Source organism: Pseudophryne corroboree (assembly GCF_028390025.1).
Source record: "Pseudophryne corroboree isolate aPseCor3 chromosome 3 unlocalized genomic scaffold, aPseCor3.hap2 SUPER_3_unloc_4, whole genome shotgun sequence".
Taxonomy (NCBI): Eukaryota; Metazoa; Chordata; class Amphibia; order Anura; family Myobatrachidae; genus Pseudophryne; species Pseudophryne corroboree.
This window is the reverse complement of record NW_026967530.1, coordinates 3,314,981-3,335,986: the sequence shown is the minus strand read 5'-3', so window position 1 is coordinate 3,335,986 and position 21,006 is coordinate 3,314,981. Positions and strand designations below refer to the sequence as shown.

Genomic DNA, 21,006 nt, shown 5'->3' with positions numbered 1-21,006 from the left:
ATATCCCTGTTATACCTCATACACTGTAATATACACACACACACAGCAATGTCATCACTGATCTGTATTATACTGTATATTATATCCCTGTTATACCTCATACACTGTAATATACACACACACAGCAATGTCATCACTGATCTGTATTATACTGTATATTATATCCCTGTTATACCTCATACACTGTAATATACACACAGCAATGTCATCACTGATCTGTATTATACTGTATATTATATCCCTGTTATACCTCATACACTGTAATATATACACACACACAGCAATGTCATCACTGATCTGTATTATACTGTATATTATATCCCTGTTATATCTCATACACTGTAATATACACACACAGCAATGTCATCACTGATCTGTATTATACTGTATATTATATCCCTGTTATACCTCATACACTGTAATATACACACACACACAGCAATGTCATCACTGATCTGTATTATACTGTATATTATATCCCTGTTATACCTCATACACTGTAATATACACACACAGCAATGTCATCACTGATCTGTATTATACTGTATATTATATCCCTGTTATACCTCATACACTGTAATATACACACACACAGCAATGTCATCACTGATCTGTATTATACTGTATATTATATCCCTGTTATACCTCATACACTGTAATATATACACACACACAGCAATGTCATCACTGATCTGTATTATACTGTATATTATATCCCTGTTATACCTCATACACTGTAATATACACACACAGCAATGTCATCACTGATCTGTATTATACTGTATATTATATCCCTGTTATACCTCATACACTGTAATATACACACACACAGCAATGTCATCACTGATCTGTATTATACTGTATATTATATCCCTGTTATACCTCATACACTGTAATATACACACACACAGCAATGTCATCACTGATCTGTATTATACTGTAATATTATATCCCTGTTATACCTCATACACTGTAATATACACACACACAGCAATGTCATCACTGATCTGTATTATACTGTATATTATATCCCTGTTATACCTCATACACTGTAATATACACACACACAGCAATGTCATCACTGATCTGTATTATACTGTATATTATATCCTTGTTATACATCATACACTGTAATATACACACACACAGCAATGTCATCACTGATCTGTATTATACTGTATATTATATCCCTGTTATACCTCATACACTGTAATATACACACAGCAATGTCATCACTGATCTGTATTATACTGTATATTATATCCCTGTTATACCTCATACACTGTAATACACACACACACAGCAATGTCATCACTGATCTGTATTATACTGTATGTTATATCCCTGTTATATCTCATACACTGTAATATACACACACACAGCAATGTCATCACTGATCTGTATTATACTGTATATTATATCCCTGTTATACCTCATACACTGTAATACACACACACACAGCAATGTCATCACTGATCTGTATTATACTGTATATTATATCCCTGTTATACCTCATACACTGTAATATACACACACACAGCAATGTCATCACTGATCTGTATTATACTGTATATTATATCCCTGTTATACCTCATACACTGTAATATATACACACACACAGCAATGTCATCACTGATCTGTATTATACTGTATATTATATCCCTGTTATACCTCATACACTGTAATATACACACACAGCAATGTCATCACTGATCTATATTATACTGTATATTATATCCCTGTTATACCTCATACACTGTAATATATACACACACACAGCAATGTCATCACTGATCTGTATTATACTGTATATTATAGCCCTGTTATACCTCATACACTGTAATATACACACACAGCAATGTCATCACTGATCTGTATTATACTGTATATTATATCCCTGTTATACCTCATACACTGTAATATACACACACACACAGCAATGTCATCACTGATCTGTATTATACTGTATATTATAGCCCTGTTATACCTCATACACTGTAATATACACACACAGCAATGTCATCACTGATCTGTATTATACTGTATATTATATCCCTGTTATACCTCATACACTGTAATATACACACACACACAGCAATGTCATCACTGATCTGTATTATACTGTATATTATATCCCTGTTATACCTCATACACTGTAATATACACACACAGCAATGTCATCACTGATCTGTATTATACTGTATATTATATCCCTGTTATACCTCATACACTGTAATATACACACACACACAGCAATGTCATCACTGATCTGTATTATACTGTATATTATATCCCTGTTATACCTCATACACTGTAATATACACACACACAGCAATGTCATCACTGATCTGTATTATACTGTATATTATATCCCTGTTATACCTCATACACTGTAATATACACACAGCAATGTCATCACTGATCTGTATTATACTGTATATTATATCCCTGTTATACCTCATACACTGTAATATATACACACACACAGCAATGTCATCACTGATCTGTATTATACTGTATATTATATCCCTGTTATATCTCATACACTGTAATATACACACACAGCAATGTCATCACTGATCTGTATTATACTGTATATTATATCCCTGTTATACCTCATACACTGTAATATACACACACACACAGCAATGTCATCACTGATCTGTATTATACTGTATATTATATCCCTGTTATACCTCATACACTGTAATATACACACACAGCAATGTCATCACTGATCTGTATTATACTGTATATTATATCCCTGTTATACCTCATACACTGTAATATACACACACACAGCAATGTCATCACTGATCTGTATTATACTGTATATTATATCCCTGTTATACCTCATACACTGTAATATATACACACACACAGCAATGTCATCACTGATCTGTATTATACTGTATATTATATCCCTGTTATACCTCATACACTGTAATATACACACACAGCAATGTCATCACTGATCTGTATTATACTGTATATTATATCCCTGTTATACCTCATACACTGTAATATACACACACACAGCAATGTCATCACTGATCTGTATTATACTGTATATTATATCCCTGTTATACCTCATACACTGTAATATACACACACACAGCAATGTCATCACTGATCTGTATTATACTGTAATATTATATCCCTGTTATACCTCATACACTGTAATATACACACACACAGCAATGTCATCACTGATCTGTATTATACTGTATATTATATCCCTGTTATACCTCATACACTGTAATATACACACACACAGCAATGTCATCACTGATCTGTATTATACTGTATATTATATCCTTGTTATACATCATACACTGTAATATACACACACACAGCAATGTCATCACTGATCTGTATTATACTGTATATTATATCCCTGTTATACCTCATACACTGTAATATACACACAGCAATGTCATCACTGATCTGTATTATACTGTATATTATATCCCTGTTATACCTCATACACTGTAATACACACACACACAGCAATGTCATCACTGATCTGTATTATACTGTATGTTATATCCCTGTTATATCTCATACACTGTAATATACACACACACAGCAATGTCATCACTGATCTGTATTATACTGTATATTATATCCCTGTTATACCTCATACACTGTAATACACACACACACAGCAATGTCATCACTGATCTGTATTATACTGTATATTATATCCCTGTTATACCTCATACACTGTAATATACACACAGCAATATCATCACTGATCTGTATTATACTGTATATTATATCCCTGTTATACCTCATACACTGTAATATACACACACACAGCAATGTCATCACTGATCTGTATTATACTGTATATTATATCCCTGTTATACCTCATACACTGTAATATATACACACAGCAATGTCATCACTGATCTGTATTATACTGTATATTATATCCCTGTTATACCTCATACACTGTAATATACACACACACAGCAATGTCATCACTGATCTGTATTATACTGTATATTATATCCCTGTTATACCTCATACACTGTAATATACACACACAGCAATGTCATCACTGATCTGTATTATACTGTATATTATATCCCTGTTATACCTCATACACTGTAATATACACACACACAGCAATGTCATCACTGATCTGTATTATACTGTATATTATATCCCTGTTATACCTCATACACTGTAATATACACACACACACACACACACAGCAATGTCATCACTGATCTGTATTATACTGTATATTATATCCCTGTTATACCTCATACACTGTAATATACACACACACACAGCAATGTCATCACTGATCTGTATTATACTGTATATTATATCCCTGTTATACCTCATACACTGTAATATACACACACACACACAGCAATGTCATCACTGATCTGTATTATACTGTATATTATATCCCTGTTATATCTCATACACTGTAATATACACACACACAGCAATGTCATCACTGATCTGTATTATACTGTATATTATATCCCTGTTATACCTCATACACTGTAATATACACACACACACACACACAGCAATGTCATCACTGATCTGTATTATACTGTATATTATATCCCTGTTATACCTCATACACTGTAATATACACACACACACACACACACACAGCAATGTCATCACTGATCTGTATTATACTGTATATTATATCCCTGTTATACCTCATACACTGTAATATACACACACACAGCAATGTCATCACTGATCTGTATTATACTGTATATTATATCCCTGTTATACCTCATACACTGTAATATACACACACACAGCAATGTCATCACTGATCTGTATTATACTGTATATTATATCCCTGTTATACCTCATACACTGTAATATACACACACACAGCAATGTCATCACTGATCTGTATTATACTGTATATTATATCCCTGTTATACCTCATACACTGTAATATACACACACACAGCAATGTCATCACTGATCTGTATTATACTGTATATTATATCCCTGTTATACCTCATACACTGTAATATACACACACACAGCAATGTCATCACTGATCTGTATTATACTGTATATTATATCCATGTTATACCTCATACACTGTAATATACACACACACACAGCAATGTCATCACTGATCTGTATTATACTGTATATTATATCCCTGTTATATCTCATACACTGTAATATATACACACACAGCAATGTCATCACTGATCTGTATTATACTGTATATTATATCCCTGTTATACCTCATACACTGTAATATACACACACACACACACACACACACACACACACACACACACACAGCAATGTCATCACTGATCTGTATTATACTGTATATTATATCCCTGTTATACCTCATACACTGTAATATACACACACACACAGCAATGTCATCACTGATCTGTATTATACTGTATATTATATCCCTGTTATACCTCATACACTGTAATATACACACACACACACACACACACACACACAGCAATGTCATCACTGATCTGTATTATACTGTATATTATATCCCTGTTATACCTCATACACTGTAATATATACACACACACACACAGCAATGTCATCACTGATCTGTATTATACTGTATATTATATCCCTGTTATACCTCATACACTGTAATATACACACACACAGCAATGTCATCACTGATCTGTATTATACTGTATATTATATCCCTGTTATACCTCATACACTGTAATATATACACACACAGCAATGTCATCACTGATCTGTATTATACTGTATATTATATCCCTGTTATACCTCATACACTGTAATATATACACACACACACACACACACACACACACACACACACACACACAGCAATGTCATCACTGATCTGTATTATACTGTATATTATATCCCTGTTATACCTCATACACTGTAATATACACACACAGCAATGTCATCACTGATCTGTATTATACTGTATATTATATCCCTGTTATACCTCATACACTGTAATATACACACACAGCAATGTCATCACTGATCTGTATTATACTGTATATTATATCCCTGTTATACCTCATACACTGTAATATATACACACAGCAATGTCATCACTGATCTGTATTATACTGTATATTATATCCCTGTTATACCTCATACACTGTAATATATACACACAGCAATGTCATCACTGATCTGTATTATACTGTATATCATATCCCTGTTATACCTCATACACTGTAATATACACACACACACACACAGCAATGTCATCACTGATCTGTATTATACTGTATATTATATCCCTGTTATACCTCATACACTGTAATATACACACACACAGCAATGTCATCACTGATCTGTATTATACTGTATATTATATCCCTGTTATACCTCATACACTGTAATATACACACACAGCAATGTCATCACTGATCTGTATTATACTGTATATTATATCCCTGTTATACCTCATACACTGTAATATACACACACACACAGCAATGTCATCACTGATCTGTATTATACTGTATATTATATCCCTGTTATACCTCATACACTGTAATATATACACACACACAGCAATGTCATCACTGATCTGTATTATACTGTATATTATATCCCTGTTATACCTCATACACTGTAATATACACACACAGCAATGTCATCACTGATCTATATTATACTGTATATTATATCCCTGTTATACCTCATACACTGTAATATACACACACAGCAATGTCATCACTGATCTGTATTATACTGTATATTATATCCCTGTTATACCTCATACACTGTAATATATACACACAGCAATGTCATCACTGATCTGTATTATACTGTATATCATATCCCTGTTATACCTCATACACTGTAATATACACACACACAGCAATGTCATCACTGATCTGTATTATACTGTATATTATATCCCTGTTATACCTCATACACTGTAATATACACACACACAGCAATGTCATCACTGATCTGTATTATACTGTATATTATATCCCTGTTATACCTCATACACTGTAATATACACACACAGCAATGTCATCACTGATCTGTATTATACTGTATATTATATCCCTGTTATACCTCATACACTGTAATATACACACACACACAGCAATGTCATCACTGATCTGTATTATACTGTATATTATATCCCTGTTATACCTCATACACTGTAATATACACACACACAGCAATGTCATCACTGATCTGTATTATACTGTATATTATATCCCTGTTATACCTCATACACTGTAATATATACACACACACAGCAATGTCATCACTGATCTGTATTATACTGTATATTATATCCCTGTTATACCTCATACACTGTAATATACACACACAGCAATGTCATCACTGATCTATATTATACTGTATATTATATCCCTGTTATACCTCATACACTGTAATATACACACACAGCAATGTCATCACTGATCTGTATTATACTGTATATTATATCCCTGTTATACCTCATACACTGTAATATATACACACAGCAATGTCATCACTGATCTGTATTATACTGTATATCATATCCCTGTTATACCTCATACACTGTAATATACACACACACACACACACACACACACACACACAGCAATGTCATCACTGATCTGTATTATACTGTATATTATATCCCTGTTATACCTCATACACTGTAATATACACACACACAGCAATGTCATCACTGATCTGTATTATACTGTATATTATATCCCTGTTATACCTCATACACTGTAATATACACACACACAGCAATGTCATCACTGATCTGTATTATACTGTATATTATATCCCTGTTATACCTCATACACTGTAATATACACACACACACACACACACACACACACACACACAGCAATGTCATCACTGATCTGTATTATACTGTATATTATATCCCTGTTATACCTCATACACTGTAATATATACACACAGCAATGTCATCACTGATCTGTATTATACTGTATATCATATCCCTGTTATACCTCATACACTGTAATATACACACACACACACACACACACACACACACACACACACACACACACACACACACAGCAATGTCATCACTGATCTGTATTATACTGTATATTATATCCCTGTTATACCTCATACACTGTAATATACACACACACAGCAATGTCATCACTGATCTGTATTATACTGTATATTATATCCCTGTTATACCTCATACACTGTAATATACACACACAGCAATGTCATCACTGATCTGTATTATACTGTATATTATATCCCTGTTATACCTCATACACTGTAATATACACACACACACAGCAATGTCATCACTGATCTGTATTATACTGTATATTATATCCCTGTTATACCTCATACACTGTAATATACACACAGCAATGTCATCACTGATCTGTATTATACTGTATATTATATCCCTGTTATACCTCATACACTGTAATATACACACAGCAATGTCATCACTGATCTGTATTATACTGTATATTATATCCCTGTTATACCTCATACACTGTAATATACACACACACAGCAATGTCATCACTGATCTGTATTATACTGTATATTATATCCCTGTTATACCTCATACACTGTAATATACACACACACAGCAATGTCATCACTGATCTGTATTATACTGTATATTATATCCCTGTTATACCTCATACACTGTAATATACACACACACAGCAATGTCATCACTGATCTGTATTATACTGTATATTATATCCCTGTTATACCTCATACACTGTAATATACACACACACAGCAATGTCATCACTGATCTGTATTATACTGTATATTATATCCCTGTTATACCTCATACACTGTAATATATACACACACACAGCAATGTCATCACTGATCTGTATTATACTGTATATTATATCCCTGTTATACCTCATACACTGTAATATACACACACACAGCAATGTCATCACTGATCTGTATTATACTGTATACTATATCCCTGTTATACCTCATACACTGTAATATATACACACACAGCAATGTCATCACTGATCTGTATTATACTGTATATTATATCCCTGTTATACCTCATACACTGTAATATATACACACACACACAGCAATGTCATCACTGATCTGTATTATACTGTATATTATATCCCTGGTATACCTCATACACTGTAATACACACACACAGCAATGTCATCACTGATCTGTATTATACTGTATATTATATCCCTGTTATACCTCATACACTGTAATATACACACACACAGCAATGTCATCACTGATCTGTATTATACTGTATATTATATCCCTGTTATACCTCATACACTGTAATATACACACACACACAGCAATGTCATCACTGATCTGTATTATACTGTATATTATATCCCTGTTATACCTCATACACTGTAATATACACACACAGTAATATACAATGACTGCAAAGTTCCCACCATTGGATACAATGGAGCGCCTATGCGCTACATTGTATATCTACCGTGCACAGCCTGACTGGCAGCTCAGGAGCGCACAGCCAATTAGGAGAGTGCCACGACGTGGCGCTCCCTGATTGGCTGAAGGGACCCTCTTTGACAGGAGTCAGGGGGGGTCCCAGCAGTCGGGGAAAGGGGTCCCATGTGTAAACATGGGACCCCTTTCAGTGCGTGGTTCGGGTTTTTCGGTTTGTTTTTTTGCCAAGTACGTGGATTACAAGTAGAAGAGGACCGATCTACACTGGATTATGTGAGTATAATTTTATTCACAGGTACCCCGTGGATTCTACATGGAGAAGTGGACCGACCCTCGTGTGAACATAGGTAAGTATGTATGTATGTATGTATGTAGGTGTGCATGTATGTAAAGTTTTAATATCACGGTGTGTGTGTTCTGTGTTTTGTTGAGTATTTTTTTGTAGTAGCACTACAGGTACCAGCGGGCCCGTTTTTTTTTCACCGCATGCTGGTACTTGTGGTTCTCCAAGTACTAGCTTGCAGGGGAGGCTGGCTGGGACTTGTAGTACTGCTACAAAAAACAATATTCTTTTTTTTTACACTTGGCTATCAGCCCCCCATCCGCTGCCCTTGGATGGGGGGGGACAGCCTCGGGCTTCACCCCTGGCCCTTGGCTGGCTGGAGGGGGGGACCCATTGATGTAAGGGGCCCCACTCCTCCAGGGTACCCCGGCCAGGGGTGACTAGTTAGTGATTTAATGCCAGGGCCGCAGGGACCTATATAAAAATGTCCCCCGGCTGTGGCATTATCTCTCTGACTAGTGGAGCCCGGTGCTGGTGTTAAAAATACGGGGGACCCCTACGCTTTTTGTCCCCCATATTTTTGGCACCAGGCGCAGAGCCCGGTGCTGGTTGATCAAATATGGGGGAACCCCTGTCAATTTTTTCCCCATATTTTTTCAACCAGGACCGGCTGAAAGAGCCCGAGGCTGGTTATGCTTAGGAGGGGGGACCCCACGCAATTTTTTTCTAGATTTTTAACACTTTAAAATTTTTTTTAAAGGTGCACAATGAAGCCCTGCACGGATCTCACAGATCCGGCCGAGATTCATTGTGTTAATGTCGGCAGTGTTTTACTATTCACTCCCGTAAAACACTGGCCGAAATTACGAATGACATCGACATCGGAAAAAACGAAAATGCAGAATACGACAGCTTAGAAAATGTGGCGTAAAAAATTCAAAAAGTTGCAAATTCACACATTCAATGTCATTCGTGTTTAATCTCCCTCCAATTCGACACAAATACGAATTTTAGTACATATACCCCAAGGAAGGGGGGAACATGTGCAGTCTTTGGATAAAAGAACCATAGGGAACAGAGTGATCATTACGTGCAGAGAAATAGAGTAGAGCGACTGGGCGGTCTACCAGGAGGTCGGTTGGTCAGGAGTTCAGCTGGTGCACTGCTTGAGGAAAGAAGCTTTTGATGCTTCTGTTGGAACTGGTGGGGATGGCGCTGTATCGTCTGCCAGATGGCAGCAGGTTGAGTGTGCTGTGGCTAGGGTGAAAAGGGTCCTTAACTATTCTAGTTGCCCATTTTTTGGCTCTGGACAGATACAGATCATGGACAGGGGGAAGGTCCGCTCCGATGATCTTCTCAGCTGACCTTACCACTCTTTGGAGCCTGCGTTTATCTCTCTCGCTGGTGGAACTATTCCAGACGATTATCGAGGAGCACAGCACAGATTCTACGATTGCAGAGTAGAAGAGGAGCAGGAGCTTATGTGGGATGTTGAACTTCTTAAGTTGCCTTAGGAAGAACAGCCTCTGCTGCGCCTTTCCGATGATGGCCTTTGCATTGAGCCCCTATTTGAGATTTCGGGAGATAGTGGTCCACAGGAACTTGGTCCACAGGAGTCCACTAGTGACACCACGCTGTCGGCTATGATTAGTGGGGGAACTCCATCTGGCTTCTTCCTAAAGACCACTACCATCTCAACAGTTTTGAGTGGGTTGAGCTCGAGGTTGTTGCAACAACACTACCGGGCCAGCCGGTCCACTTCCCGTCTGTATGCCGATTCGTCCCCATCTTTTATGAGCCTGATGACGGTGGTGTCATCTGCGAATTTTATGATCTTAACTGACTGCGACTCGGAGGAGCAGTCGTTGGTATACAGAGAGAAGAGCAGGGACACAGCCCTGAGGGCCCCCAGTACTGATGGACAGTGCTTGGGAGGAGAACTGTCCCACTTTGACCATCTATTTTCTATCTGTCAGAAAGTCTACAATCCAGGAACAGGTAGCTTCTGCGACCCCTTGGCGGAGAAGTTTGGGGTAGAGAATGCTGGGGACGATTGTATTGAAGGCTGAGCTGAACTCGACAAACAGGACCGTTGCATAGGTACCGGACGCATCCAGATGCTGCAGAATTCAGTGCAGGCCCAGGTAGACCGCATCCTCAATGCACCGATTCGCTCGATAGGTGAACTGAAGGGGTCTAATTGGGGGCCGGTCACATCTTTTAGGTGATTCAGTACCAGGCGCTCGAACACTTTCATGACCACAGACGTCAGTGTTATCGGTCTGTAGTCGTTTAGGCTTGTGATGGTAGGTTTCTTTGGGACCGGAACAATAGTGGAGCATTTCAGGCAGGAGGGAACTTTGCGCAGTTCTAGCGATTTGTTGAATATCCTGGATAATATGGGGGCAAGCTGACCAGCGCATGCTCTCAGGGCGGATGGTGACACTCCATCATGACCCGGAGCCTTCCTGGGATTGACCCTCTTGAGCATCTCCTCCACCTCCTCGCTGGCAATCTGCAATACCTGGGGTCAGCAACTGGAGGGGAGGTCAGTAGAGGGGAGGTAGATTGGTTCGCAGGGGTCATTTTTGTCAAACCTGCAATAGAAGAGGTTCAGCTCGTCTGTTAGCTTCTGGTGCATTACAGAGTGCTTAGGTGGTTTCTTGTAGTTGGTGATGGCCTGCAATCCTTTCCAAATGGATACGGGGACATTGGTTGAGAGATTGTTTGCCAGCTTGTCCGAGAACTACGTTTTAGCCAGCCTGATTACTTTCGTTAGAGAGTTCCTAGCGCGGTTGAATAGTGCTCTGTCACCGCTGCTGTATGCCATCTCTTTGGCCCGGCAAAGATGCCTGAGCTGGGCGTTGAACCATGGTTTGTAGATGCGATAGGTCTTGGTAGGTATATACGTGTCCTCACAGAATCTGATGCAGGATGTTATGGTATCAGTCAGGTCGTTCAGATCGGTTGCTGAAGCTTCAAAGACCCCCCAGTCCATGCAGTCAAAGCAGGCCTGGAGCTTCAGCTTAGCCTCATTGGTCCATTTCTTGACCGTTCTGACTACAGGATTAGCCGCCTTCAGCTTCTGTGTATATGTGGGGAGAAGGTGGACAAGGTCAGATAGACCAAGAGCGGCATGAGGGATTGACTGGAAGGCAGACTTGAGGGTGGTGTAGCAGTGGTCCAGGATGCGCCCTTCCCTGGTGGGTTACATCACTTGTTGTTTGAACTTAGGTAGTTCCTGACTTAGGTTGGTCCTGTTGAAGTCGCCCAGCACGAGAAGCAGAGAGTCCGGGTGTTTTTGCTCTATGTTCGATATGCAGGCGGCCAGGTGATCCAGGGCTTCATTAGCGCAGGCTTGCGGGGGGATGTACACTCCCACGAGGACTATTGAGGCAAATTCCCAGGGGGAGTCGAAGGGGTTGCAGTTGATACATGGCGTCTCCAGGTGGGAACTGCACGATTTGCCTAGAATCGTGACATTGGTGCACCACCTTTCGTTGATTTAGAAACGGATGCCACCACCTTTCGATTTACCCGAGAGTTCCTTGGAGTGGTAGGCTCTGTAGAGACCAAAGCCTGGCAGGGACACCGGGGGGTCGGTAATGAGATCATCCAGCCACGTCTCCGTGAAGCATAGGATCGACGACCCAGCAATAAGCTTTAATATACACACACACAGCAATGTAGTCACTGCTTAGCTTCTGAAGTCAGATTGCTGGACTCTTATGACCTTACTGTGATTACTAAATGTCACTAATACAGTTTTCAAATCGCAATACCAGGTCTCACCCGGGAAATGGAAATGGGTCCTTCCCGGGTGCAACCCTGCATTGGACCCTTTCAGACTGGCTTCCCGATCCGGCAATATGCTGGGTCGGGTTACCATCTGGGTCAGGGACCGATGTAGCATTGAGGGGGCAGATGTGGGGGGCAAAAAGTAGAATATGTAAATAAAATAAAAAATCCATGTTTTACAGGCTAATAGACTTTGAAGAATAGAAATATACCTTCAGGATTAATCAAAAGAAAATATAAGACCAGTTACTGATATTCTGAAGATGGACAAGGATAAAAATGGAATGACAGAAAAGATATTAAATCTCACCCTGGAGATACTCTACCTTCTGACTGGAGAGGTGAGAGACAATGGGAACGTCACAGTGACATCACTTATATCTATAGTAGTAATACAGGGACATGACTGGGGAGGTGAGGGGATCTGGGAGTGTCACAGTGACGTCACTTATATCTATAGTAATAATACAGGGACATGACTGGGGGGGTGAGGGGATCTGGGAGCATCACAGTGACATCACTTATATCTATAGTAATACATGGACATGACGGGGGGTGAGGGGATCTGGGAGCGTCACAGTGATGTCACTTATATCTATAGTAATAATACAGGGACATGACTGGGGAGGTGAGGGGATCTGGGAGTGTCACAGTGACATCACATATCTATAGTAATAATACATGGACATGACTGGGGGGGGTGAGGGTATCTGGGAGTGTCACAGTGATGTCACATATCTATAGAAATAAAACAGGGACATGACTGGGGAGGTGAGGGCATCTGGGAATATCACAGTGACATCATATATCTATAGTAATAATACATGGACATGACTGGGGGGGTGAAGGGATCTGGGAGTGTCACAGTGACATCACTTATATCTATAGTAATAATACAGGGACATGACTGGGGAGCTGAGGAGATCAGAAAGTATCACAGTGACATCACTTATATCTATAGTAATAATACAGGGACATGACTGGGGGGGTGAGGGGATCTGGGAGCGTCACAGTGACATCACTAATATCTATAGTAATAATACAGGGACATGACTGGGGAGGTGAGGGGGTCTGGGAGTATCACCGTGACATCATATATCTATATTAAAAATTCAAAATATTGTTGGAAGTAATCCAGTGTTACTTGTATAGAATAATGTGTCCTATTTATACATTGTAGGATTACATCATTGTAAAGAAGCCAGGTGGGCGATCAGAACGCAGTAATAAACTTCAGGTCGTAGAAGGGTTTTGTAGGACACAAAGTTGTATACTGGTGCCTCCAGATGAGTCTCGAATAGATGAGCAACTCAACAACCAGAAGATCCTGGACCTCACCAACAAGATCATTCAGCTGCTGACTGGAGAGGTGACTGCTGGGAATGGGGAAATATACAGTAACACCAGGGGACGTGTCTGGGTGATGACTGTAGAGGTGACTGCTGGGAATGGGGCATTATACAGTAACACCAGGGGATGTGTCTGGGTGATGACTGGAGAGGTGACTGCTTGGATTTGGGCATTATACAGTAACACCGGGGTATGTGTCTGGGTGATGACTGGAGAGGTGACTGCTGGGAATAGGACATTATACAGTAACACCAGGGGATGTGTCTGGGTGATGACTGGAGAGGTGACTGCTGGGAATGGAACATTATACAGTAACACCAGGGGACGTGTCTGGGTGATGACTGGAGAGGTGACTGCCGGGAATGGGACATTATACAGTAACACCAGGGGATGTGTCTGGATGATGACTGGAGAGGTGACTGCTGGGAATGGGGCATTATACAGTAACACCAGGGGACGTGTCTGGGTGATGACTGGAGAGGTGACTGCCGGGAATGGGACATTATACAGTAACACCAGGGGATGTGTCTGGGTGATGACTGGAGAGGTGACTGCTGGGAATGGGACATAATACAGTAACACCAGGGTACGTGTCTGGGTGATGACTGGAGAGGTGACTGCTGGGAATGGGGCATTATACAGTAACACCGGGGGATGTGTCTGGGTGATGACTGGAGAGGTGACTGCTGGGAATGGAACATTATACAGTAACACCGGGGGACGTGTCTGGGTGATGACTGGAGAGGTGACTGCTGGGAATGGGGCATTATACAGTAACACCAGGGGACGTGTCTGGGTGATGACTGGAGAGGTGACTGCCGGGAATGGGACATTATACAGTAACACCGGGGGACGTGTCTGGGTGATGACTGGAGAGGTGACTGCTGGGAATGGGGCATTATACAGTAACACCAGGGGACGTGTCTGGGTGATGACTGGAGAGGTGACTGCCGGGAATGGGACATTATACAGTAACACCAGGGGACGTGTCTGGGTGATGACTGGAGAGGTGACTGCTGGGAATGGGACATTATACAGTAACACCAGGGGATGTGTCTGTGTGATGACTGGAGAGGTGACTGCTGGGAATGGGGAAATATACAGTAACACCAGGGGACGTGTCTGGGTGATGACTGTAGAGGTGACCGCTGGGAATGGGGCATTATACAGTAACACCAGGGGACGTGTCTGGGTGATGACTGGAGAGGTGACTGCTGGGAATGGGACATTATACAGTAACACCAGGGGATGTGTCTGGGTGATGACTGGAGAGGTGACTGCTGGGAATGGGGAAATATACAGTAACACCAGGGGACGTGTCTGGGTGATGACTGGAGAGGTGACTGCTGGAAATGGGACATTATACAGTAACACCAGGGGATGTGTCTGGGTGAGGACTGGAGAAGTGAGCGCCGGGAATGGGGCATTATACAGTAACACCAGGGGATGTGTCTGGGTGATGACTGGAGAGGTGACTGCTGGGAATGGGGAAATATACAGTAACACCAGGGGACGTGTCTGGGTGATGACTGGAGAGGTGACTGCTGGGAATGGGACATTATACAGTAACACCAGGGGATGTGTCTGGGTGATGACTGGAGAGGTGACTGCTGGGAATGGAACATTATACAGTAACACCGGGGGACGTGTCTGGGTGATGACTGGAGAGGTGACTGCTGGGAATGGGGCATTATACAGTAACACCAGGGGACGTGTCTGGGTGATGACTGGAGAGGTGACTGCCGGGAATGGGACATTATACAGTAACACCAGGGGATGTGTCTGGGTGATGACTGGAGAGGTGACTGCCGGGAATGGAACATTATACAGTAACACAGGGGGACGTGTCTGGGTGATGACTGGAGAGGTGACTGCTGGGAATGGGGCATTATACAGTAACACCAGGGGACGTGTCTGGGTGATGACTGGAGAGGTGACTGCTGGGAATGGGACATTATACAGTAACACCAGGGGATGTGTCTGGGTGATGACTGGAGAGGTGACTGCTGGGAATGGGACATTATACAGTAACACCAGGGGATGTGTCTGTGTGATGACTGGAGAGGTGACTGCTGGGAATGAGGAAATATACAGTAACACCAGGGGACGTGTCTGGGTGATGACTGTAGAGGTGACCGCTGGGAATGGGGCATTATACAGTAACACCAGGGGACGTGTCTGGGTGATGACTGGAGAGGTGACTGCTGGGAATGGGACATTATACAGTAACACCAGGGGATGTGTCTGGGTGATGACTAGAGAGGTGACTGCTGGGAATGGGACATTATACAGTAACACCAAAGGACGTGTCTGGGTGATGACTGGAGAGGTGACTGCTGGGAATGGGGAAATATACAGTAACACCAGGGGACGTGTCTGGGTGATGACTGGAGAGGTGACTGCTGGAAATGGGACATTATACAGTAACACCAGGGGACGTGTCTGGGTGAGGACTGGAGAAGTGAGCGCCGGGAATGGGGCATTATACAGTAACACCAGGGGATGTGTCTGGGTGATGACTGGAGAGGTGACTGCTGGGAATGGGACATTATACAGTAACACCAGGGGATGTGTCTGGGTGATGACTAGAGAGGTGACTGCTGGGAATGGGACATTATACAGTAACACCAAAGGACGTGTCTGGGTGATGACTGGAGAGGTGACTGCTGGGAATGGGACATTATACAGTAACACCAGGGGACGTGTCTGGGTGATGACTGGAGAGGTGACCGCTGGGAATGGGGCATTATACAGTAACACCAGGGGACGTGTCTGGGTGATGACTGGAGAGGTGACTGCTGGGAATGGGACATTATACAGTAACACCAGGGGATGTGTCTGGGTGATGACTGGAGAGGTGACTGCTGGGAATGGGGAAATATACAGTAACACCAGGGGACGTGTCTGGGTGATGACTGTAGAGGTGACCGCTGGGAATGGGGCATTATACAGTAACACCAGGGGACGTGTCTGGGTGATGACTGGAGAGGTGACTGCTGGGAATGGGACATTATACAGTAACACCAGGGGATGTGTCTGGGTGATGACTGGAGAGGTGACTGCCGGGAATGGGACATTATACAGTAACACCAGGGGACGTGTCTGGGTGATGACTGAAGAGGTGACTGCTGGGAGTGGGACATTATACAGTAACACCAGGGAATGTTTTTGGGTGAAGACTGGAGAGGTGACTGTCGGTAATGGGACATTATACAGTAACACCAGGGGATGTGTTTGGGTGATGACTGTATCATTGTGTGTGTCAGGTTCCTATAAGGTGTGAGGATGTCTCTGTCTATTTCTCCATGGAGGAGTGGGAGTACTTAGAAGGACACCAGGATCTCTACAAAGATTTGATGATGGAGGATTGTCATTCTCAAGGTATGTCTTTATCAATATTGCCTAACATTTTGATCCCCACCCTTAGATCAGCCACACTCTGCCAGATATAATGAATTTGGACTGACCTGCCAGATAGTTGGGTGGTTTGCATGTATACAAATAGTTTGTATAAAAAGGGGTGTTTAGTTGATGATGTTTTGGTTACCCATATAACACATCAAGTGGATCTATAACACAACCCTCAACTAGCTTCCACAGATCTCCTTCTTCTCCCTCCTCCTCCCCTAGTTGCTCCACAGTGGTGCTAATAGGATCTGGACCCATCAACGTTCTAGAAAAGGCATCTGCATTGAGGTTCTGCTTCCTTGGATGAAGCTACACCTCAAATATAAAAGGATGTAAGGCCAGAAACCAGCAAGTTACATGAGCATTCACCTCCTTGTTAGTGGGCATCCACCGTAAGGGTGCATGGTCAGTGATTAGCTGGAATTCTTACCCCAACAAATAGAATCTCAGTGACTCCACTTGCATTTTTTTGGGCAGCAATTTACAGCTGAAGTAGAGGATGGGTTTCTCTTCCTCTTCTAACTTTTGGGAAAGGACTGCCCCCAACCCTGTCCCAGATGGATTAGTCTGCAACACAAACCGCTTTCTAAAATCAGGAGCTTGCAATACAGGCTCTGTACGTAAAGCCTGCATTATATACTGCAACAGTCTCTGCGGGCCTAGACCACACTATCTTGTCTGGGGACTGTCTCCTCAGACATTCAGTTAAGGTTTCTGCTCTGGTGGCAAAATCGCATATGAAGCTAAGATAATAGTCCACCAGATCCAGGAATGTCCCTAGTTGCTACCTACATTTTGGCTTAGGCCATGTGAGGACTGCTTCCCGTTTGCTGGGTAGAGGTTTAACTTGCCCTCAGCCATGCAAACCAAAGGGCAGCACTTTATACTGGAACAAACACCCTGGGGTAGAGAAGGCTGTCTTTGCTTTGGCAGCTTCTATCAGAGGAATTTGCAAGTACCCGTTTGTTAAATCTAGCGTGTTGAGATACTGACTTGTTGCTAAATTTCCTACCAGTTCATCAACCCGGGGCATAGGATAGGAATCAAACTGAGGAACTTGATTTAACCTTCTGAAGTCATTCAGAACCTCAAAGCTCCTGAAAGCTTAGGCATTAAAACAATAGGATTATTTTATTGTTTTATTCCTCTATAACCCCCCAAGCGAAGCATCTCTTCCACTTCCCGTGGAACTGTTGACCGTTTGGCCTCAGGTATGCGATGTAGCCTTTGTTTCTCTTACGTCCTAGTGGATGCTGGGTACTCCGTAAGGACCATGGGGAATAGCGGGCTCCGCAGGAGACTGGGCACTCTAAAAGAAAGATTAGGTACTATCTGGTGTGCACTGGCTCCTCCCTCTATGCCCCTACTCCAGACCTGTTAGAATCTGTGCCCGGCCAGAGCTGGGTGCTCCTAGTGGGCTCTCCTGAGCTTCTAGTAAAGAAAGTATTTGTTAGTTTTTTTATTTTCAGTGAGATCTGCTGGCAACAGACTCACTGCTACGAGGGACTTAGGGGAGAGAAGCGAACCTACCTGCTTGCAGCTAGCTTGGGCTTCTAGGCTACTGGACACCATTAGCTCCAGAGGGATCGCACACAGGCCCAGCTTCGGCCGTCTGGTCCCGGAGCCGCGCCGCCGTCCCCCTTACAGAGCCAGAAGCAAGAAGAGCATCCTGGAAATCGGCGGCTGAAGACTTCGGTCTTCATTAAGGTAGCGCACAGCACTGCAGCTGTGCGCCATTGCTCCCCATGCACACCACACACTCCGGTCACTGATGGGTGCAGGGCGCTGGGGGAAGGGGGCGCCCTGGGCTGCAATTAGAGTACCTTACATTGGCAAATGGCAGATAATATAGCCTAATAAGCTATATATGTGCAAACATCCCCTGCCATAATATAAATATAAGAGCGGGAGAAGTCAGCCGAAAAAGGGGTGGGGCTATCTCCCTCAGCACACTGGCGCCATTTCCTCTTCACAGCTCCGCTGGAAGACAGCTCCCCAGGCTCTCCCCTGCAGTTTCCAGGCTCAAAGGGTAAAAAAGAGAGGGGGGGCACTAAATTTAGGCGCAATATTGTATATACAAGCAGCTATTGGGGAAACTTCACTCAGTTATAGTGTTAATCCCCACATTATATAGCGCTCTGGTGTGTGCTGGCATACTCTCTCTCTGTCTCCCCAAAGGACTTTGTGGGGTCCTGTCCTCAGTCAGAGCATTCCCTGTGTGTGTGCGGTGTGTCGGTACGGCTGTGTCGACATGTTTGATGAGGAGGCTTATGTGGAGGCGGAGCAGGTGCCGATAAATGTGATGTTACCCCCTGCGGGGCCGACACCAGAGTGGGTGGATATGTGGAAGGTATTAACCGACAGTGTCAACTCCATACATAAAAGACTGGATGACGTAACAGCCGTGGGACAGCCGGCTTCTCAGCCCGCTCCTGCCCAGGCGTCTCAAAGGCCATCAGGGGCTCAAAAACGCCCGCTACCTCAGATGGCAGACACAGATGTCAACACGGAGTCTGACTCCAGTGTCGACGAGGATGAGACATATACACAATCCACTAGGGGCATCCGTTGCATGATTACGGCAATGAAAAATGTGTTACACATTTCTGACATTAACCCAGGTACCACTAAAAAGGGTATTATGTTTGGGGAGAAAAAGCAGCCAGTGTTCTTTCCCCCATCAGATGAGTTGAATGAAGTGTGTGAAGAAGCGTGGGCTTCCCCGATAA

The 21,006-nt window shown here is 42.1% G+C and overlaps 1 protein-coding gene across 1 annotated transcript in view; it reads left to right on the top strand.

Moving 5' to 3' along the window:
* LOC134984170 (oocyte zinc finger protein XlCOF7.1-like) overlaps positions 1-21,006 on the top strand; it is a 62,071-nt gene that overhangs the window by 12,132 nt on the left and 28,933 nt on the right. Inside the window, exons 2-4 of the mRNA XM_063949794.1 lie at positions 13,702-13,860; positions 14,700-14,888; positions 18,136-18,250. Of these exons, the coding sequence (XP_063805864.1) occupies positions 13,783-13,860; positions 14,700-14,888; positions 18,136-18,250 (382 nt within the window). The 5' untranslated portion in view covers positions 13,702-13,782. The remainder of the gene's footprint in view (positions 1-13,701; positions 13,861-14,699; positions 14,889-18,135; positions 18,251-21,006) is intronic.